The sequence below is a fragment of the Carlito syrichta genome, unplaced genomic scaffold (assembly GCF_000164805.1).
Source record: "Carlito syrichta isolate Samal-C Ts95f unplaced genomic scaffold, Tarsius_syrichta-2.0.1 Scaffold305662, whole genome shotgun sequence".
Classification (NCBI taxonomy): Eukaryota; Metazoa; Chordata; class Mammalia; order Primates; family Tarsiidae; genus Carlito; species Carlito syrichta.
In genome coordinates, this window is record NW_007249758.1 from 90,213 (window position 1) to 114,172 (window position 23,960).

At 37.9% G+C, this 23,960-nt stretch overlaps 1 protein-coding gene across 2 annotated transcripts; it reads right to left on the reverse strand.

Moving 5' to 3' along the window:
* Window positions 1-1,205: 1,205 nt before the first annotated feature.
* On the reverse strand, window positions 1,206-23,554 carry SKA1 (spindle and kinetochore associated complex subunit 1). Of its 2 annotated transcripts, XM_008062195.2 has the most exons (6): window positions 23,452-23,554; window positions 19,496-19,620; window positions 17,889-17,986; window positions 15,579-15,716; window positions 2,534-2,703; window positions 1,206-1,457 (listed from the first exon to the last, which is right to left on the reverse strand). In XM_008062195.2, exons 1-6 carry the CDS (start codon window positions 23,537-23,539, stop codon window positions 1,309-1,311), a joined length of 768 nt encoding a protein of 255 aa, XP_008060386.1. In that variant the 5' UTR covers window positions 23,540-23,554; the 3' UTR covers window positions 1,206-1,308. The 2 variants fall into 2 exon arrangements, with proteins under 2 accessions (XP_008060386.1, XP_021570224.1); XM_021714549.1 differs by lacking the exon at window positions 15,579-15,716 and having other exon boundaries at window positions 1,309-1,457.
* Between the last annotated feature and the right edge of the window lie 406 nt (window positions 23,555-23,960).

The following is a 23,960-nucleotide window of genomic DNA, read 5'->3' on the forward strand; positions in this document are numbered from 1 at the left end:
ACTTCAGAGAGAACAGGTAAATATCTTAAAGGGACTGGGAGACTCCAAAAGACAGCTTTACAGGGTCATAAAGCACTTTAATTTTCCTTCTTTATTTGTTATGTGATGTTATGCCACAGTCAAGTTGGAAAGGAAACTATTTTACACAGGGACAGTTAATGAAAAGCCCATCTCCCAAGTTCCTTAGTTAGGAATCCGGCAAGGTAAAGAAAAAGGTCTATGTTTAGTCCTCAAGAATATCACAAAGGCTACAGATGAGCACCCAATAGAAGAGTAAATATACAGAGTAAGGTCTGGAAGGGTCCCAAGTTTCTGTCCTGGCACAGCTGGGATGCATCACTCTGGGTACATAAGTGTGTTTGCCAACCTGTAAGCTCTTCACACTCTATAGTTTAGATGTTTTTATGAATTGATCACAAATGCATGAGGGATTATTAACTCAAAATCCAGCCCTTCTCTCCTGTCTGGAGGTGAGGGGTGAAGAATATCTGAATCTTCCATTCATGGTCTGGTCTTTGTGACCAACCCCTATCTTGAAGCTATCCAGGAGCCCATTAAGAGTCACCTCAATGTAACAAAAAATGTTCTTATTACCAGGAAATTTGAAGGAATTTAGGAGTTCTGTGTCAGGAACTGGAGTCAAACACCATATATTAGAATAAGATGCAGCCCTATCCCTTAGAAAATCAAAAGTTTTAGAAATTCTGAACAGAGTACAAGAGATAAAAATCAAACATACATTTCTCATTATATTACATCATCTCAATATACTTTTATTACACGGTCATTACAAGTTAGAGTTTACAGACTGGTGTACATTAAATAAATTCCAAGTAAGCTGCTCCCTAAGGACCTATGGGAAAACACAATAATCAGATGGATAAGCTCCCTCTAAATCAAACTTTTAGAAAGTTTACTTGTAGACTAAAATGCCATTGATGGAACTTAGACACTAGTGACCTTTAATTCCAAAGGGCTTGGGTATCCTGACCTTATCTTCTAGGACTTTTTCTTCCAATATCACATCTATACTCATCTTATTGGGGTCTGTGGCATTGTCCATTAAACACAAAAACTAAACATAAACACTTTTTAGTTCCTTTATGTGCCTGTTACATGGGGCTTATAGGCCAGGTGGTTGAATATTTGCTGACAGCAAACCTTGAAAATACATAGGCTTTATCTAAAAAGTTTTATTTTTATAAGAAACAAGAATGGAAAATGAAAAAGCTAAGAAAGTATATATAAGAAAATTCTAGGAATAGCCTCTAGAACCTACTGTTTTTTGTTCGAAAACTCACAAGGGTCTCAGGTTATAACATAACGAGTAAGTCCTCCCCCTCGGACCTCCGACAGCCTCCGGCAATGTCGTAAAATATTCAGTAACATGTGAAACTTCTTGTCAACTCTCAAAGTTGTGAATTCCTTTATGTCAGCTTCCACTATAAAATAATGACCTGAAAATAAGAGTATTAGTGCTAACCCTTATGAGGCCAATTTTCATTTCTTTTTGAGTGCAGCCTCGACCTGCTGTGCTCTGGTGATCTTTCCGCCTCAGCCTTCCAAGTAGCTGGAACTACAGGTGTGCGCTACCACACCTGGCTAATTTTTGACTTATTGTAGAGATGAGGTCTTGCCAAGTTGCCCAGGCAGGTCTTGAACCCGCAGGCTCAGGCAATCTACACACCTCAACCTCCCAAAGCGCTGGGATTACAGGCTGAGCCACTGAGCTCGGCTTGAAGTCAATTTTCAAGACGAGTCTTTAATGTGTTAAATTGTTAACATAAAAGCTATTAATCATTTTTACTGTCATTACCCAATAAAAGCAAGAACTGGTATTCTTGTTAAAGTAATTATCCTATCAACAGAAGTTGCATGATATTTACAATTCAGAATTGTAGCCCTGCTTATTAGGTCACTAGCTATCTGTTGGTATCTCAAACAATTCACTTTTCAAAAGGCAATATAATGTAGTAGTTAATAGAATAAAACCCACAGTGGAACTGTCATTAAACTGGATACCCTTGTGCAAATAATGGAAATAACACTCCATGAGCGTTAAGTTTTCTTTGCCTAGTCTGCAAAACGAGGGAAATAACAACACCTATGTGATAGAGATGTTGTAAGGACAAAAACACTATTTTAGCATACTATCTGGTACACAGTAAGTGCTACAGAAGCAGAATTACTTGTTATCATTGCTATTCCACTTTTTAAAAGACTGGGTATAGTTCCACAAGACTCTAAAGCTGTGTTTCTCAGACTTGGCACTACAAAGCGTTCCCTGGAGACTGTTTAGCAGCACCATTGGCCTCCACCTACTTGATGCCAGGAGCACCTCCCACCTGAGTCGTAACAACCAAAAATGTCTCCACACAAGGCAAAATATCTCCTGGCAAAAAAAAAAAATCGCCCCTGGTTGGTGACAAACAAATATTCTAAATTTATAATGTTCTAAAATTAGCTTTGTTTCCCATGATTTAGTTATACTCTAAACAGTTCACATACACACATACATATGCTAGAATTTTACCTTTGGTATCCTTTGTTTCTTCATCAATAAATCTGTGATAGAGATTTCTGGTTACAGAATTCATAGATTTTTTTGATTGGTGGAGGATCTTATATTTACTTATCACTGCCTTGTTGATTTCTTTAATAACATCATTAACTTGATAATAGGTTAAGCGGGATTTCATGTATCTGTAAAAAAAAGATATATGGGTTTTTAAAAAATCTTTTCCTATGTTTTTTTTTTTTAAAGGATCATCATATAAAATTACGTTCTTTAAGCCAGGCTTGGTGGCTCAGCCTGTAATCCCGCGACTTTGGGAGGCTGCGGTGAGTGGATTGCCTGAGCCCGCGGGTTCAAGACTCGCCTGGGCAGCGAGACCTCATCTCTACAATAAATCAAAAAATCAGCCAGGCATGGTAGCGCATGCCTGTAATTCCGGCTACTTGGAAGGCTGAGGCAGAAGGATCGCCGGAGCCCAGCAACCCGAGGCTGCGGTGGCCAGGAGTGGCCACTGCACTCCAGTCTGAGCGACAGAGTGAGACTCCAACTCAAAAAATAAATAAATAGATAAATAAATAAAATAAAATTACTTTCTTTGAAAAACATAAGTATGATGACTTTGTACAGTAGCAAAGCTATAGTATACTGAAAAGAATTTCGTATCAGCCTCCAACTAAATCAGAGCTATCTCAACAGCTGAAAATTAAACAAAGTACATATTAGTGTATATCTTTTCTAATTATATTTGGGTACATCAATCTCTACTCTGCACCTATGGAGAATTAATATTACAATTTAAAATAAACTCTAAATTCTGATTCAAATGGACTGATTAACCATAAGATAAATGATTATTTGAATATTTAAAAACATTTGTGAACAAAGGAAAGAAAAATTAAAGCATGGTGGCTCATGCCTGTAATCCCAGCACTTTGGGAGACTGAGGTGAGGATTGCTTGAGCCCAGGAGTTTGAGAACAGCCTAGGCAACATAGTGAGAACTATTTCTACAAAAATAAAAAATAAAATTTGCTGGGTATTATGACATGTGCCTGTAGCCCCAGTTACTTGGAAGGCTGAAGGATTTACTAAATCTAGGAGGTCAAGGTGGTGAGCCATGATCACACTGTAATCCAGTTTGGGTGACAGAATGAGATCTCGACTCAAATAGATAGATAATAGACATAGAGGAATGATAGATAGACAGAAGAAAATAAAAGAAGCTATTCAACTTGTAGCACTCTAATGCTATTATAAAAATTATTACCTGGCTGGGCTCGGTGGCTTAGTCTGTAATCCCAGCACTTTGGGAGGCCAAGACAAGTGGATTGCCTGAGCCTGCGGGTTCAAGACCAGCCCAGGAAACTTGACAAGACCTCACCTCTACAATAAATGAAAAATTAGCCTGGCATGGTAGTGTGTGCTTATAGTTCCAGCTATTTGGAAGGCTGAGGCAGAAGGATGACCAGAACCCAGCAGTTTGACACTGGAGTGACCATGAGTGTGCTGCTGCACTCCAGCCTGGGTGATGGAGTGAGAGTCCAACTCAAAAACAAAAACAAAAATCTATTCAGAGAAAGAAAGGAACAAAAGAAGAAAAGAAAGAAAATGAAGGATGACAAAGACCATGATAAAAAAGATGACAATGATAATTAAGAAGATAAGATGGGCCAGGGGATGCAAAGGAATGAGAGGAATCTGAATTTAAGCTGCCAGGACAGAAGAAAACCAATGGGTATCATGTTCTTTGTTGTTGCCTATCTCAGATTCCCTTAGAGCACTGTTTCTTTCACTCTAAATTCTACTCTTCAACCTGAATCTCTCTCTTGGCCACCCTTCCAGTCACTATGGAATCTCAGAATATAAAAATAGGAGACACAATTTTGAATATTCTGAACACACCAAAAACAAAACTTAATAATTTGTTTCAATTTTTCTCAACCAATTGTGAGTTCACTACATTAAGCTCTTTCCTTTGCTTCTGTTCCAAGTGGCAACTTTTTTTTCATTTCAAAATACTTTAAGGCAATACATCCAAATTATTATCATTTCAACATGTAATCAGTGTAACTAATAATTAAGATACTTAAAAGTCTTTATTTAAACTGGCTTTAAAATCCAGTGTTTATTTTCCAACTACCACGTTTCATATCACACTAGTCACATTAAAACAATTTTTTTTTCAATTTTTAAAATTTTATTTTACTTTTTTAAAATCTTAGATTCAGAGGGTACACATGTGATCATCACATGAACATATTTTGCAGTAGTGGGGATTGGGTCTCAGGCGACCCATTCCCTGAATAGTGTGCACTGTGCCCTGTAGGTCGTTTCTGAACTCTACCCACCCTCTCTCCTCCCCACTTATTGGTGTCCCCAGTGTCTATTATTTCCACCTTTGTGACCTCTTAGCTCCCACATATAATTGAGAACTTGTGTTTGGTTTTCTGTTTCTGAGTCAGTTTAAATAGGATGATGATCTTCAGTTCTATCCATGTTGCTGCAAAGGACATCAATTAATTCTTTTTGTGGCTATGTAGTATTCCATGGCATACATGTGCCACATTTTTATTACCCACTGAATGGTTGATGGGCAATTAGGTAGATTCCAAGTCTTTGCAATTGTGAATTGTGCTACAATGAACATATGGGTGCAGGTGTATTTTTTATATAAAGACCTCTATTCCTTAGGGCAGATACCTAGTAGTGGGGTTGCTGGATCAAATGGTAGATCTACTTTTAGTTTTTTTTTATTTTTTTTTTTAAGTTGGAGTCTCACTCTGTCACCCAGACGAGCACAGCGGTACACTCATGGCCACCAGTCTCGACCTGATGGGCCCAGGTGATCCCTCCACATCAGCCTTCCAAATAGCATGCAGCGTGTGTCACCATGCCCAGCTAATTTTATTTATGTACCAATTGTAGAGATGAGGTCTTGCCAAGTTGCCAGGTTGGTCTCAAACCCCTGAGCTCAGGCAATCCTCTCACCTCTCCCTCCTAAAGTGCTGGAATTACAGGAATGAGTCACCATGCCCAGCCTACTTTCAATTCTTTGCATAATCTTCATATTACTTTCCATAGAGGTTGCACTAATTTACCCTCCCTCCAACAGTATATAAGTGTTAATTTTTCTCCACATCCATGCCAGCATTTGTTTTTTGGTTTTTTAATAATGGCCATCCTGACTGGTATAGGTGGTATCTCATTGTGGTTTTAATTTGCTTTTCCCTGATTATTTGTGATACTGAACATTTTTTCATGTTTATTGACCATTTGTATATCTTCTTTTGAGAGATGTCTGTTCATGTCAGACATCTCAACAGGATGAGAATAGGATGTTTCTCCATACGTTTGTGTCCTCTAATTTCTTTCATTCTTTAATGGGATTTTTTGTTTTTTCTTTCTTGCGTTTTCTTTGACTTTTGTGGATTCTGCATTTTAGTCCTTTGTCAGATGCATAGTTTGTGAATATCTTCTCCCATTGTATAGGTTGCCTATTTACTCTGTTGATTATGTATTTTGCTGTGCAGCAGCTTTTTAGATTAAGTCCCTCCCACTTATTTATTTTTGTTTCATTTGCTTTTGGGATTTTAGCCATACATACTTTGCCTAGGCTGAGGACCGGATGAGTTTTCCCTAGGGATTATTTCAGGATTTTTATGGTTTCAGGTCTAACATTTAAGTCTTTAATACTTCTTGAGTGAATTTTGGTAATATGGGGAGAGATAGGGATCAAGTTTCATTTTTTAAATGTAGCTATCCAATTTTCCCAGCACCATTTGTTGAACAGGGTGTCCTTTCCCCAGTGTATGTTTGTCTGCTTTGTCAAAGATCAGTTGGTTTTAAACATTTGGGTTTATTTCTGGATTCTCTGTTCTGTTCCATTGGTTCATGTGGCTGCTCTTGTACCTGTACCATGCTGTTTTGGTTACTATAGTCTTATAGCATAATTTGGAATCAGGTAATGGAATACCTCCAGCTTTTTTCCTTTTGCTTAGGATTGCTTTGGCTATTCTGGTTCTTTTTTGGTTCCACATTAATTTTAGAATTTTTTTTCTAATTCTGTGAAAAATGTCATTAGTAGTTTAATAGGGATTCCACTGAATCTGTAGGTTACTCTGGGTAATAAGGTCATTTCAATAATGTTGATTCTTCCAATCCATGAGAATAGGATGTTTCTCCATATGTTTGTGTCCTCTGTAATTTCTTTCATCAGAGTTTTGTAGTTCTCCTTGTAAAGATCTTTCATCTCCTTGGTTAAATATATTCCTAGGTATTTTAACTTTTTGGCTGCCAAAGTGGCATTTTTCTAATCAAAACTTCTTTAATATACAATAATATAGAGATTTATTTAAAAGGAAATGCTCATATTTTCATAAAAATATTCATTTTCATTATTCCTCCCTTTTCTAGATTCATTTTTGACGCCCTGTTTCTAACCATTTCTGCAAACCCTTGATACCACAGTTCCCCATAATGCACTCATGAATTCCTTCAAATATTTTCAGCTTTTACCTTGATATCCTCCATATCTGCCTCCCATTGCTGCCAATGCTTTTCTCTTTAATTCCATCCACCCTTATGCCCCAGTTTCTCTCCAGATTGAATAAATCTTTCACCTTTTAGAATTCTTCCCTTAGTATCAGGTTTTTAAAAGAAATAAGACTGGATGTGGTGGCTCATGCCTGTAATCTCAGCACTTTGGAAAGCCAAGGCAGGGAGATCACTTGAGGGCAGAAATTTGAGACAAGTCTGGGCAACATAATCAAAAAAATAAAATAAAATAAACTAGCTGGGCATGGTGGCACACGCCGGTAATACCAGCTACTTGTGAGACTGAGGTGGAAAGTTGTCCAACCCCAGGTGGTGGAGGTTGCAGTGAGCTATAATTGTGCCACTGTACTCCAGCCTAGGTGACAGAGTGAAACTCCAATTTTAAAAGTAAATTAATTAATTAAAAATCCTGTGCTTGGAATACATTTTTTTCCTCCTGATCGTCTTTGTTTCTTTCATTAAATAATCCCTTAGTGAAAAATGAATACCATGACAATTCTAATGGCCTTCCAATGACTCTTCATGAAAGCATTCTCTTTCTTTCAAAAAAATATTTATTTCAATAGCTTCAGGGCACAAATGGCTTTTGGTTACATGAGTGTTTCGTATAGTGGTGAAAAAGTCTGGACTTTAAGTGTATCCATCACCCCCATGAGTAAACATAGTACTCAATAGGTAATTTTTCATGTTTACCTGCCTTCCAATCCTCCCTTTTCTGAGACTCTATTATTCTTTATGCCTTTGCAGACCCTTAGTGTAGTTCTATTACTTTCTTCAGTTTGTTTTCTGTTTGTGTGTATGTGAATGACTGAGTGTGTTCATCTTTCAATTTTGTTGCTGTTGTTGACTTGTTTTTGCACTTTTGTTTATTTTTATTTTTTTAGTTTAAGGTATGTGTCAATATATGCGTGAGGGTTCAATCTGAATTCCTTTTTCTTTTCTTCTTTTCTTTTTTTTTACTTGTCTTTCTGCTTTTCTTCTCCATTCACTTTGTGCTATGTGTGTGTGTGTTTAATTTTCTTGGATTTTGTTGCTGTTTGTCTTGATTTACTTTGTTGTTATTCCAACTTGTTTTGGGGTGTGTGTGTGTATGTCCCTGTGTGTGTGTCCAATTGTTTTTGCATATTCTTTCATTGTTCTGTGTGGGTTTTTTAAAAAGTTCTTGTGCATCTTATTCCATTCTATTTTTTTCTGTACTCTACATTGCTGTCACTGTATCTCGGACTCATAGGATGCACACATGTACCAACTGCATTGTGTCATATAGAGTGATGGTGGGGATTGGGTCTCAGGGAACACATACCACAATCAGTAAACACTGTAATTTGCAAGTAGTTTCTGAATCCTAGTGCCTCATCCCCTACCTTATTTGACTTTCAAAACTACAAGAGACCGCGAAGCTTCCCACCCACAGTCCTATTTCAAAATAGAACAAATCCAGAGACTGGATCAGGGAAGAACAGAGGGCTGAGCAAACACCAGAAGGGAAATCCTCTCCCACTGACACCAAATAACAGAACTAAAGAGAAAAACAAGAGATCAGTCACAAATGAGGAAAAACAAAGGAAGACTACAGGTAATTTCAAGTGTAACAAAGAGAAAACTCCTGCAAAATCAGACCTTGGAGCCGAAACAATGGAAGTCACAAAGGACTGGCCCCAGAATACGCCAGGGATTAGGGAATAGAGTTAATAAGACTCAAGAAAGACAAGATGTGACACTGAAAGACCTTGTAACAGAGATTTTGGCAAAAAAAAATTTCATCCAGAAAATATATAACAAGATGACAGCATGGGAAGCAAAATTAATCTAGCTGAAGAATCTCATAACTTGAAGATGAGATTTCATAACATGGAATTAACCTGATCTGTAAAAAACACAGAAAGAAGACTCAGAAAGAAAGAACAAAGCCTACAAGAGATGTGCAATTATATTAAGAGTCTGAATCTATGCATGATCGGTATCCTAGAAGAAAGAGAAATGGAGAAAAACTTGGAGCAAGTATTCCAGGCGGTATTCCAAGAAAACTTTCCCCATCTCACCAGAGATGTGACCAGTCAAACACAAGAGAAACAGAGAACCCCCACAAGAAGCCAAATGACAAGACCAACCCCTAGACACATAGTGATGCTCATACACAAAGTAGGCACAAAAGAAAAAATCTTAAAGGCAGCAAGAGAGAAAAGTCAGACTACCTACTGGGGAAAACCAATCAGAACAGCAGCAGACCTATCGGCAGAAAAACTGTGAACAAGAAGGGACTGGAGTCCAACATTCAAAGTCCTCAAAGTTAAACAGTTTCAACCAAGAATTGCCTACACAACCAAGCTCAGCTTCATCAGTGATGGAGAATTAAAATCCTTCCCAGACATCTAATCCCTAAGAGATTATGCAGCTTCCAAACCAGCTCTACAGGAGACACTTAAAAAGGTATTAAGCATAGAAGAAAAAAAAAGAATGATCAAGAGAACAGCAGAGCACAGAATCAACAGAGAATACACCACTACAACAAACTTGAAAACATACACATAACATCAACCCTAAAGCCAAAAGAAAACAAGCAAAGAAAGAAAAAACTATATAAGAACCTCATGACAGGGATAAAAAAAAATCACATTTCATATTGATAAAAAAAAAAAAATCACATTTCAATAAATAGCATAAATGTGAATGGACTAAATACACCACTGAAAAGACACAGAATGGCAAACTGGATAAGAAACCATGACCTAATTATTTGTTGCATCCAGGAGACTCATCTCACCACAAGAGACACACACAGACTCAAAGTTAAAGCATGGAAAACGAGTTTCCAGGCAAATGGATCACAAAACATGGTAGGAGTCACAATCTTAATATCAGACAAAACAACCTCTAAGCTATCAAAAATTTAAAAAGATACAAAAGGAGATTACATAATGATAAAAGGCTGAACCCATCAACAAGAAATACATATCCAAAACATATATGCACCCAACACAAGAGCACCAGCATTTATAAAACAACTACTAAGTAAACTAAAAAAAGATATTGAATTTAAAAGGATTGAAGCAGAGGACTTTAATACCCCACTAACAGCCCTAGATCGATCATCGAGACAAAAAATCAACAAGTAGATACAGAACCTAAAGTTGACACTCAACCAAATGGACTTAATAGATCCTTACAGATTATTCCACCCAACAACCACAGAATGTGCATTCTACTCATCACCACCTGGAATGTACTCTAAGATTGAAAATATCCTTAGCCACAAAACAAATATAAACAAATTCCATAAGGTTAAAATATTGTCATGCACCTTCTCAGATCACAGTGGAATAAAATAAATGTCACCGCCAACAAAATTTCCCAAAAGCCCACAAACACATGAACACCACACAGCATGATGCTGAACAACTATTGAGTCAACACTGAAATCAAAACAGAAATTAAAAGATCCCTGAAAACAAATGAAAATGAAGAGACATCTTACCAAAACCTCTGGGATGCCATGAAAACAGTTCTTAGAGAGAAATTTATATCTCTATGAGCACACGTCAAGAAAATGCAAAGAATACAAAATGAGAGCCTAACAAATCACCTAAGGGAGGTGGAAAGAGAAGATGACCAAAACCCTAACTTTAGCAGAAGAATCCAGATTACCAAAATAAGAGCCCAAATATGGGACACAGCAGACAAAAATATCATAAAAACACCAACAAAACAAAAAGCTGGTGCTTTGAAAGAATTAACAAGATTGATGGACCCCCTAGCCAGAATGACCAAGAAAAAGAGAGAAAAAGCCCAAATAAACACAATCAGAAATACAAAAGATCAAAGAACAGCTGACCCTGAAGAAACACAAAAGATTACCAGAGATTCCTATGTACACCTATATGGAAACAAACTTCATAACCTAAATGAAATGGAGAATTTCTGACATCACACAACCTCCCCAAATTGAAACAAGAAGACATTGAGACACTTAATAGAACAATAACAGTCCAGGAAATTGACTCTGTCATAAGAAACCTACCAAACAAAAAAAGCCCTGCCCTGGATGGCTTTCCAGCAGAATTCTACAAAACGTACAAGGAGGAGTTGATATCTCTCCTACCGAAGGTATTCCAGGCAATTGAGAAGATGGAATTCACCCTAATCATTTTACAAAGCTAACATCACACTGATACCCAAACCAGGTAAAGATTCACAAAAAAGAGAACTACTGATCAATATTCCTTAAGAATGTAGATGCAAAAATCCTCAACAAGATTCTAGCGAATCAGATCCAAACACACATCTCAAAAATCATCCACCATGACCAAGTAGGCTTCATCCCCAGGATGCAGGGCTGGTTCAACATTCACAAGGCCATAAATGTAATTAAATATGTCAACAGATATAAAAACAAGAATCACACCATTATATCATTAGAACAGAAAAAGCTTTTAATAAAATCCAGTAGCACTTCATAATAAAAACCATCAAACACCTAGGTATAGAAGGAACATACCTCAAAATAGTAAGTGCCATCTAAGATAAACACACAGTTAACATACTGCTAAATGAACAGAGAATGGAAAAATTTTCCCTGGAAACTGGAATAAGACAAGGGTGCCCCCTCTCACCCCTCGTGTTCAATATTGTGTTGGAAGTCCTAACTCAGGCAATTAGACAAGAGAAGGAAATCAGGGGTATCCAAATAGAAAAAGAGGAAGTCAAGTTATTCCTCTTTGCTGACGATATGATTCTATTCCTCGAAAATCCAAAAGAATCTGTCAAAAACCTGCTTGCACTGATAAAGAACTTTGGCAAAGTCTCAGGGTTTCAAATAAATGTACAAAAGACAGTTGCATTTCTATACACCAACAACAAGCAGGCAGAGAACAAAATAAAAAGCACAATCGCATTCACAACAGCTACACACACACAAAAAAGGAATACCTCAGCATCTTCCTAACAAGAGAATTGAAAGACCTTTGCAATGAGAACTATAAAATGCTGCTCAAAGAAATCCAATAAGACACAAACAAATGGAAAAATATCCCATGCTCATGGAAGGAAGAATCAACATTGTTAAGATGTCCACCCTACCAAAGGCAATCTACAGATTCAATGCAATACCCATTAAATTTACGAACATCATTCTTCTCAGACTTGGAAATGACAATACAGAAATTCAGATGGAAACATCAACAACCACGAATAGCCAAAACAGTCCTCAGCAAAAGAAACAAAGCTGGAGATATCACACCTCCAGACTTCAAACTTTACTATAAGGCTAAGTAATCAAAGCAGTCTGGTATTGGTACAAGAATAGGCATAAAGACCAAAGGAACAGGAAAGTCTCAGGGAGATTCTGGATGCAAAGCCTCAATTCCTCAACTAACTCATCTTTGACAAAGCCTCCAACAACAACCACTGGGAAGAGGAGAACCTATTCAGTACATAGTGCTGGGAAATCTGGCTGATCACATGCAGAAGATTGAAACAGGACCCCCTACCTATCAATACTGACAAAAATTAACTCTAAATGGATCAAAGACCTAAACGTAATACATCAAACTATAAGAATCGTAGACAACGCAAGAAAGACCCTTATGGAAATTGGAACTAGCAACCAATTCCTGGTCAGAACCCTAAGTGACCATACCATAAGAAATAAGATAGACAGATGGGACCTCATCAAACTGATGAGCTTCTGCAAAGCAAAAGAAACCATCAAGAGAGTGGAGAAACAGCCCATAGAATGAGAAAAAAATATTTGCCAACTGTATATCTGACAAAGCCCTAACATCTAGGATCGACAAAGAACTTAATTGCACCAAAAGGAAAAAAACAAACAGTCCCATTAAAAAGTGGGCAAAAGACATGAATAAACACTTCTCAAAAGAAGACATACGGGCAGTCATCAGATGAAAAAGTGCTCAGCCTCACTCATCACCAGAGAAATGCAAATCAAAACCACATTGAAACACCACTTACCCCAGTAAGAATGATCATCATTAATAAACAACAGATGCTGGCGGGGATGCAGAGAAAAAGGAACACTTCTACACTGCTGGTGGAAGTGCAAGCTAGTGCAGCCTCTTTGGAAGACAGTGTGGTAATTTCTGAAAGAACTAGAACTTGACCTTCCATATGATCCAGCAATCCCCCTATTGGGAATATACCCAGAGGATATCAAGTCATTCTTCAATAAAGATGCCTGTACACGCATATTTGTTGCAGCTCTATTCACAATAGCAAAAATATGGAACCAACCACGCTGACCATCAAAGCTGGACTGGATAAAAAATATGTGGTACATATGGTACATATACACAATGGAATATTATACAGCCATAAAGTAGGACAAACATGTAGACTTTGCAGTAACTTGGATTGATTTAGAATCTGTCATACTCAGTGATCTATCACAGAAAGAAAGAACAGAGTACTATATGTTCTCACTCATAAGTGGCTCTTTTTTTTTTTTTTTGAGTTGGAGTCTCACTCTGTTGCCCAGACTGGAGTGCAGTGGCTGCTCTCGGCCACCGCAGCCTCGACCTGCTGGGCTTCAGCGATCCTTCTGCCTCAGCCTTCCGAGTAGTCAGAAATACAGGTGCACACTACCACGCCCAGCTAATTTTTTGATTTATTGTAGAGATGAGGTCTCGCCTGCCCAGGTGGGTCTCGAACCCGTGGGCTCAGGCAATCCACTCACCTCAGCCTCCCAATATAAGTGGCTCTTGAACAATTATCATAATACTATAAGAAAGGGAATGGCATTAGTGGGAAACTGCCAGGGGAGGGTGGGTGAAATTGACAGTTGAGGGAAACTGCTAGGGGAGGGAGGAACACACCTCATCAACAAGGGTACCTGCATAATCAATGTTTGCATACCTAACCCTGAATTGTACTCCACACTTTAAAATAAAAAAGTAAAAAATTAAAAAAAATAAAAACAAAGATTTCCATGATTGGCTTCCCATTATTGCCATCTGTAAAAAGCAAAGGATTAAATGGTAGACTGTCATAATGGAGAAATAAAAAAAATAAAAAAGCCAAGGAGACCTCCCTCTATGGGAGGCATTTTGTCTTGTTCATTCTTTATTCTCCTCAGGGACCCAAAAGTGTATGCTGCTAGGAACAAATGTAAACCAAACCCACACGACACTCTTCATTCTAATTCTCAAATCTATACAACACACTCAATACTCTTAAAATTACAGCAAAACCGAAGGTACTTCTAAAATGTAATTGGTAGGCTGGGCATGGTGTCTCAAGCCTGTATTCCCAGAACTTTGGGAGGCCAAGGTGAGAGGATTGCCTGAGTCCGCAGACTCGAGACCAGCCCGGGCAATATATCTCTACAATAAATCAAAAATTAGTAGGGCATGGAATTGCGTGCCTGTAGTTTCAACTACTTGGAAGGCTGAGGCAGAAGGATTGCCTGAGCCCAGCAGGTCGATGCTGGGGTGGCCATGAGCATGCCACAGCACTCTAGCCTGGGCAATGGAGTAAGACTCCAACACAAAAAAAATAAACATAAATAAATAAAATTAAGCCAGGCTCAGCGGCTCAGCCTGTAATCCCATGCCTTTGGGAGGCTAAGGTGAGTGGATTGCCTGAGTTCGCAGGTTCAAGACCTAGGCAACTTGGCAAGACCTCATCTCTACAATAAATCAAAAATGAGCCAGGTGTGGTAGCACACGCCTGTAGTTCTAGCTACTTGGAAGGCTGAGGCGGAAGGATTGCCGCAGCCCAGCAGGTTGAGGCTGCGGTAGCTGGGAGCAGCCACTGCACTCCAGTCTGAGCGACAGAGTGAGACTCCAACTCAAAAAATAAAAATGTAAATAAATAAATAAATAAATAAAAATAAAAAAATTTAATTGATAAATCTTTATCACAAAAAGATCCTGGAGAGAAAACTGATAAATCTCTAGATCGCTCTATGAAAAGAGATTTTATAGCCAAGTACAGTGACTCACAGCTATAATCTCAGCACTTTGGTAGGCTGAGGTGAGAGGACTGCCTGAGCCCAAGGGTTTGGACCAGTCTGGGCAACTTGGCAAGACCTCATCTCTACAATAAATCAAAAAATTAGCTGGGCATGGTGGCACATGCCTGTAGTTCCAGCTACTTGGAAGACTAAGGCAGAAGGATCACTTAAGCCCAGCAGGTGGAGGCTGCAGTGGCCATGAATGTGTCACTGCACTCCAGCCTGGGCAGCAGAGTGATACTCTGACTAAAACAAACAAACAAAAAGATTTTACAACTAAAAAAAAAAAATTCAAAAAATGTCTTGCATTTTCATAGTACAATATAAAATTATTTTAGAAAAGGTCGTGGGCAGGCATGGTAGCTCATACTAGTAATCCCAGCACTTTGGGAGGCTGAGGCAAGATTGCTTGAGGCTAGGATTTCAAAAAGATCAACATCTGAACACAGCATATTACAATTAAAATAATCAAGTTTTATGATTTAAACAATCATTTATGTTGGTTAGTATGGACTGAACAATAAAATGTATCTTAAATACTTACGCAGGAATACCATTAAATTCATCACAAGTTATAAATGGCATTTCTTTAATACTTCTTTGTTCTTTTGAGGGCTTCTTTGTGGGTGCTGGTTCCTCAACTTTGGCTGGTTCTTCAGGGACAAGATTTGATCCCTTATCACTATAGAATAGAGATGTACATACACACAGGTAGTTATCAGAATTATGCAGCACACTGAAAATTTTCCCAACTGAAAATCATTAATTAAATACAATTCACTCTGTTATAATAATGTTGTTGCCACATTTTCTTTCTATCCCTGTACATGAAAATCTATGTAGTGAAGGGATTGTTAAAAATTAAGTCCCCAGATCTTCAGCAATACTACTATATCTATTTACATATCCAAAACATGGTATATGTAGGACATATGCTACATATTTAATCAGTTGTCCCTCAAAGTCCATATGTGTAAAGTTGAACTTAACTCCTAAACAGCTTTTCTTTCCCAGTTCTGGACCTGGAAAAATTAGCTATGTTAAAGAGTTCTATTTATTCTAATTCATCCATTGATGGCTTTTGTCAGTCCCTGCCTATTACAGACTCATTTTAGTTGCCAGCAATGAGCACGAATAACCCTTAGATTGAGTCTGCCCAATTTTTAGTGGGTGAGAAATCTACTTACATAGCTCCTGCCCTACTAGCAAATGGGGTCTAGAAACACACTGTAGCTTTTAGTTTGCTTAATCGCCAGAGAAGGAACAAGCCATAGTGGCTTAACTGCTCCAAGAAAGAACACACCACATATAGGAAACAGATTCAACACAGAAGCAAGCAAAGGGAATCCCCAGAAAGACAGGAAGTGAGATCCCAGATGACATCTGAGCATCAGACACAGAGGGCAACCAGGCCTGACTGAGGCAGTATGACTCAGGAGACAGCCATGTTACAGGCTGTCAAGATATACATGCCCAAATGCTGTGGTACCACAATCTTCATGTCATCTTTGACATGAGAATCTATCATGCTGAATTGTACTTGTAACTTGCTTGTCTTAACCGTGTGCTAAGGAAGGACCTGACTTCTCTCCTTCATGTCCTGCTATATTATATCAGCCAGAAATACTCATTTCAATCTATATAAAGGTTCTGCTTTGACTTACCCTGAGAATTGAAGCTAGGCCATAGAGAACTTAGAAGAAGAAAATTCCTTCTATTTTCCTGACTATATTCTTGCTGGATGCCCAATGACAGGTGATGGCTAAGGACAGTGAAAGAGGATCAAGATGCCAAGTCCTTGCCTAGGGGATGGGAGGATGAGAGCAACAGGTTGGATGGGTAAGTAAGAAGACCGCCAAGTCTTATAGATACAAAGTTTGAGAAGAAAAAGGGCTCACTCATCAGATTTATAGCAGGCCATCAAATCACCAGAACTAGATGACATGTCAAGGCTAGAGTTGGACACTTGAGAGTGTTAATGGTGGGGTTAGGTCAGCAAGAGTAAAGTAGCTTCAGGAAATACCTGTAACTTAAAGGTAGGCAGAGGACAAGGAGGCAGTCCAGTCAGAGATGTGGATAACAACTATGAAAGCACAGTGGCAGCATAGAAAACAGAATTTCAAAGACAAAATGGTGGCAAAACCAAGTGAAATCTGACAAGTAGAATGAGGACTGAAGAGGGATTTTTTACCTCTTTATGACCTTTGAGCAATCAATTCCATAAGTGAGGTAGTAATGACAGCCAAAAGGCAGGTGTTGGGGCCTCTGGGAGAAAGGCAAAGCACAAACGTACACTGTAAGAGAACAGGCAGACAGAGATAGTATGGAAGTCTGAGGGAGGAAAAAGAGCCAAATTTACTGTTCCTCTGGCGATTTTTAAGATAGTTCACTAAGCTTATCTTTACCAAGGCAGTGGTTCTCAAGGGTCAAGGGACATTTTGCCTCCAGAGGGCATTTGGCAATGTCTGGAGACATTTTTCATTGTTACAACTGGGTGGGGAATGAGGAATGCTATTGGTATCTAGTGGGCAGAGAACAAGAATGCTACTTAATGTCCTATTTTCACAACAAAGAATTATCCAGCCTAAAATGTCTATGAAGCTGAGACTGACAAACTGCTCTAATGAGGGGAAAAGGGGGCTAGAGCGACACGTCCTTGGGAAAGAGGGGTTCTCATAGAAGGCAGGAAAAGAAAACTGGTGAACATAAGGAAAAATACTGCTTCCAATGTAAGTGACAAAAACAGGATAATCACTGACAAAGTTGCAAGTACATGAAGAAACAAAAAGCTTTGAAGAATTTGTCTTCATGAATTTATAAATCCAGATAGCAAGAATAGTTATAATACACTTACAAGCTCTGGGTTTCTGTTATTTGAGGTAAATGAGAAGGGATGTTTTCTTTGAGATGTTCCACATCTTTGTAATCTTCTTCAAGAGAGTCACAGAGTTCCTAAAATTAAAAAATGCTCACAAATAAGTCTTTGTCTTCCTGTGTGTGTTTTAAGTCACTTTAAAGAATAGAAAAGACTGTGAGCTTAACCACAGTGACTGTGAGTGTTGAGAAAGCAGCATGAAGTGAAAAAGCACTGAATACAGCAACATAAAAAAGAAGCCCTTTGGTTTCTAGAGCTGTTTTTGGATGGTGATATTATATTTTTCTCTACTAGATTTTTTCAGAGAATCATCGCTATAATCACATTACAAATGCAAGGCAGGGTTAAAGTTAAATCTTTCCCAAATACTTGAATCTTGGAAGGCAACTAAGAAATATATGAAAGACTTATATTTTTCGTTGACCTAGCAAATGTTCCTCAGTGCTACCCATATTAACAGCACAAACATGATAATAGATGCCCGGATGTCAAGCATGGGATGCTGCTTAGAATGACTTCCACTGATGACATTCATATACCCCAGCTTAATGAAAATTTCTACTTGATCATAACTGAGCTTTTTTGTAACTTTCACTAGAATTTGAGGCTATGAACTCATAAAATTTTAATAAGGAAAATATTCTGCACCTCTGGGTTCCCGTCATCTGGCTCCCAATGATAATGTACACAGAAATTCCAAATAGCTTTCAGTTTTGAGGTGAACATTCTCTAGGCCCACATCTAACCCTGGGAATTATTGGGCAGGTTAGAATTGAAATATCAATATTAGTTTCTGTTTTGAATTTATTTGACATCTTTTTTTGAAAAGTCGAATGATGTTCATGGATACTAATTTCATTTTGACTGACAGTAGGATAGACACAATCGTGCCCATTCCTACAGTTGAAAAACCTTTATGGGCCTTAAGGATTATAATGCTGAAGGGGATTATAGAGACCCTTGTTCAATATCACCGAACATTTCAGTGGCTTTAACAACAACGAGAAGCAATTGTGATACAGAGTGAGTATTTTCCCATCAGGAAGCTCATAAGCACTTTTGTTAGCTGAAGTCAATTAGAAGGCATATCAATAAAACGTGCATGCGATGAGGTTCAAGCTTTCTTTTACTTGGGAATACTTATATTACATTGTATTAAAAAATAGTCTAGGGTGACCCATTACTTTTCAAATGAGGATCCTGAGGTCTCAAGAAGAAATGGCGTTCTCAGAGCGGCAGAGAGCAAGCGCCAAGGGGAGCCAAGGTGAGGATCCACATCTACTTATCCAAGGCCAGTGTTCTTTACACACCACTCTACCAGGTCATCATTTGTTCAAATTAAATCCACCAAGACTTACTTAGAGAACTGCTCTTTTTAGTAAAGTTCAATTTCATTGGCCTGAGTTCAACAGCTGTGGAGCTCTGAACTCTTTATACTAGGAAAATAAAACACAAATGTCACTTCATACTATTAGCAATTGATAAAGCTAAGAACATTACAAACAAAAAATCCTTAAGAATTACCTGGTGATTAGGGAGTTTGTATTTATTGCCTTTTTGCTATTTTTTCATTAGAAAAGCATTACCTTGAGTGAATTGTTGGTTTGTTCTTGATAATGAATTTCCAATTCCAATTTATTTAGAAGTTCATTTACTACAATAATCTCATCACCTATATTATTTAATACAGTCTTCAAGGTAGGTTCTTGGCCTGTTATAAACAAAGATAAAATAGAAAACAAAGTGTATAGAAAAGCAGTAATGCACAAGTTCCATGTAAACTCATGGAACAAATAGCTGTACCTGAGACACTGAGGGTGGCAAAAAGACTACTGCTTCAGCCCTTAGGACTTGACTCCATGGATAATCTTTAGACCTCAATTCTAAGTAGTATGGAAGACAAGGAGGGGAGAGACAAGGACAAAGTGTCCCCTCAGTATTTTGTTGACAAATTCCTCCACTGTAATAAAATATCTAAAAATGCTAGATAAAATAAATATCCTTCTACACACATAGCTGAGTTTTCATGAGAATAAGATGAATGAATTTCCAAGGATGTCAGTAGGAAGAGGTAACCACAAACCAGGCAGTATGTGGGAATTGATGCTGCAGCAGCCCTAATCTGGGGGGTACAGAGGAATACTGGAGAGGTTTTCAACAAATGAATATATTTTATTTAATGAGGATAAGAGCCAAGGCTTTGGGACTTCAAAATACGAAATACTAGGAGAGAACCTCAAATGAGGCCAGAACCCCCACTTCAGTGCAAGTACAAACCTGAAAAATTCTCATCACTGGCCTGAGAAATAAGCTCGTTTGGGGCTGGCCTGCAGGTGTGTGTGTGCAACAGGTGGAGGTGAGGTTGAGCAGAGTTCTCTTTGGGAATATGTAACATAGGTTTGGGAATCATTCAGGTTTGGGGTACATATTAATACTATCCACATTATCCAAAAAGCTAAAGTAGAAAAAGTAACATAAAAAGTCACAGGCATGTACTTTCACTTCTCTTTGCAGTGCAGTAACCCCCCTGGGATGCCTGGCAGAAACAAACACAAGACACAAAGTAGCATATTCTCATACTCCCAGCCCTACCTCCTAGCACCTTCTCTAGCTTCATAGATTTGAGAATGGAAAAATCAGAGTCCCTTCTTCCCTAGAAATAAAAAAGGTATTTTTAAAAAGTTTTTTAAAGCAGATGAAAAGCATAAAAGAAAAAACATCCTCATAATTAAATCTTTCCATCTGTATTTCCAGCAAACAAATAATGAGATATATATATATATATCTTTTACATAAACATATGCAAAAGCACACTTTGGTCATATGTGTAGACTATGAAGGCAGAAGGAAAAAAATGACAACAAGCTCCAGGCCTGATACCTCACAAGGTCACTGCAAAGAGAAGTGAAAGTATATAAAAGATGGGCTTAGCACTGTGCCTGGGACCTAGTAAAACACTCAGTAAACGCTAACTACTATTCATCATCATAACGAGAAGCAGTATATTATTCTATCTAACAGAGCAATGCTAATAGCATTTGGCACTCAGCTCGTAACAACTAAAACAAATTAGTAAGTTGTCAAGAGTACTGGAGTCTCTACTGAGAATAACTGAGAGTGTTAGATAATTAGCTGAATACAGTACTTCCTCCCTCTACACCGGTACCTCAACTTTTAGTCACCTAAATTTTAGAGACTTGTTTACTAATTTTTAGTAATATAATCAATTCACTACTTTTGGTAGCAGTAATCTAATTAAGTTACAGAAGCCAAAATGACAAACAAAATATTAGGCTTTATTAAATAGGCTATGAACCAACAGACAAATTATTCTGCCCACATACAAATTATAGGAATGTGTATAGGAATCTAATAGGTCTGACTGCTTTAGTCAGGTCTCATGTTTGGTGGGGTCATTTGAATTCAAGGTTTGATAGTTTTATAGACCTCCAAATTATATCTGTTTATCCAAGAGAAATCATGACCTCAGAGAATCTAAACAAGAGTAATTATTAAAAATCCAGAAGTCCTTTATAGATTATTTCAAAAAGCATGGCAAAGAAGTAGAAAGAGTACTAGAATGGGAATCAAGACACAGAAACTGTTGGCCCACACTTGACTTCTAAGAGTCTCTGTTTCTTTATATGTGAAATGAGGGGGCTTGCTAAGATGAACCCATAGTCCCCCAGTTTTAAATGTCCACAGAATATGTGAACCATAAACTATAAAATGGATAAGGCTTCTTTATTAAGAGTTCTCAGTAAAGGACTGAGAATATCGAAGTCCACAGAAGAACAGGTATAATTTGAAAGGGCACTCCAACATTACAAGTTCATATTTGAAATTTTTTTAAACTCTCAATTCATAATGCAAACTACAGTAAGCATTCAACACAACCTCCCTAGCATATGGAATTCTGTCCATCAACAAATCTTTACTTCTTCCAGATAACACTGAGGAACATATCATTTTTTTAAACAATATTTTAGTCTTGACAAAAATCATCTGCTTCTCTGAACTTTCATTGCATCAACCTTTTTCAGTATATCAAAATATTTTCAAAGACCACAATCTCCAACTTTACAGATACTTGAAATATTTATTTCATTTTCAATTAGTTGTTTCCCAATGATACAGATGGATAAGCATCCTCCAAAGCAGACTGTAAGACAGGTTATGAACTTATTCTACTTCTATGAATCTTTCTACTTGTCTTTTACTACAGTGATGCATTGCATACTATTTGGGTGATAGACCACGTTATGGCTCTGTAAGATTATAATGGAACTGAAAAATTCCTATCAGTAATGTTGTAGCACAATGCATAAATCATGTGTTTGTGGTAACGCTGGTAAACAAACTTACTACACTGCCTGTAATATAAAAGTACAGCATATACAATTATGTGCAGTACATAATACTTAACAATGGTAATAAATGACTATATTCCTGGTTTGTGTATTTACTATTCTGTATTTTCGACATTATTTTAGAGCATACTTCTACTTATAAAAAAAGAAAAACACTCTCAGGGAAGTCTTTCAGAAGGTATTCCAAAGAAAGCATTATTACCATAGGAAACCATTATTATGGGAGTTACTGCCCCTGAAGAAATTCAAGTGGGATAAGATGCAGAAGTGGAAGATAGGGGGTTTATGTGTGTGTTTGTGTATTTAACAAAAAAGCTTAAAAAGGAAAAAATTAAATAGAAAAAATCTTACAGAATAAAGATATAAAGAAAGAAAATATTTTTGTACAGCTGTAAAATGTGTCTGTGTTTTAAGCTGTTATTACAAGAATTGCAAACTTAAACAAAACAAAAAAGTTAATCAAGTAAAAGTTACACTAAGCTAAGGTTAATTTATTACTGAAGAAAGAAAAATTTAAAAATAAATTTAGTGTAGCCTACTCAGTACTCACTGACTCACCCAGAGCAACCTCCAGGCCATTCATGGTAAATGGCTGACAGGTGTACTATGTTTCATCTTTTATACCAATTTTTACTGAACCCTTTTATGTTTAGATACACAAATATTTACTGTTGTGCCACAGTTGCCTACAGTATTCAGTACAGTAACACGCTGTACAGGTCTGTAGGCTAACAGCGACAGGTTATACACACGCTATACAGGTATGTAGGTGTGTGCACTCCATGATGTGATGTTCACATGGACAAAACTGCCAAACAACGCATTTCTCAGAATATGTCTCTGTCATTAAGCAACTCATGACCGTACCTCCACTTAGCTCCAGAATCATGGTGCTACATGACCTTCAAATCTTACTTTGGCCTATGTGTCTCAGAAAAATGTAAGTAAAAAACAGTCAGTGAATATCCAGTTCATCGTACACTATCACTTACATAGTATCCTCTGCAATATTTGAAATATCGAGGCTGCAATGTTTTAAAAATCACTGTTCAAAATGTAAAATTATCTTCTTAAGATACATTCACTTAACAAGGCACAAGAGATCATTCAAATGGAACAATAATCAAAATGCAGTTTGTATATACAAAGTCTTTGGAATCTGTTTTGCTTACCGCAGTGTCTTAATGACAGAGTTTTCTTAATATTGCCAATCTTTTCATTAATATGAGAGCATAACTGTTCCAGATCCGAGGAGGCCATCCTTCAAGTCTCTGGAGGAACAAATATAAACACATTTGTAAGAAAAGAAAAGCAGACATATTTCTGTTCGCTTTCAAAATCCAAGCACGGTAAACGTAGCAAGCCACATTTCCCCGAAGGGAAAGGACAAAACCCAAGAGCAGTTTCTTTCAACTCAGCAACATTCAGTTTCCAATCAAGACACAGCCCACAGGTCTCCAGCCGGGGTGAGGGTAGAAGCCCGGGTCCCTTCCTTGCGGATTCAGGAGGACACTTACAACGTCGACACCAGCGTTTGCTTCCACAACGCGGGTCCACACGCCTTTTAAAGAAACGTTGCGAGTTCGGCGAAAGGCGACCCGTGCTCCGGGGCGCGGGGCTGGCCGTGAGGCCGGGAAAGGAGCCCGGGCCCAGCGACCCGAAAGGAGCGGCGTCGCTCCAG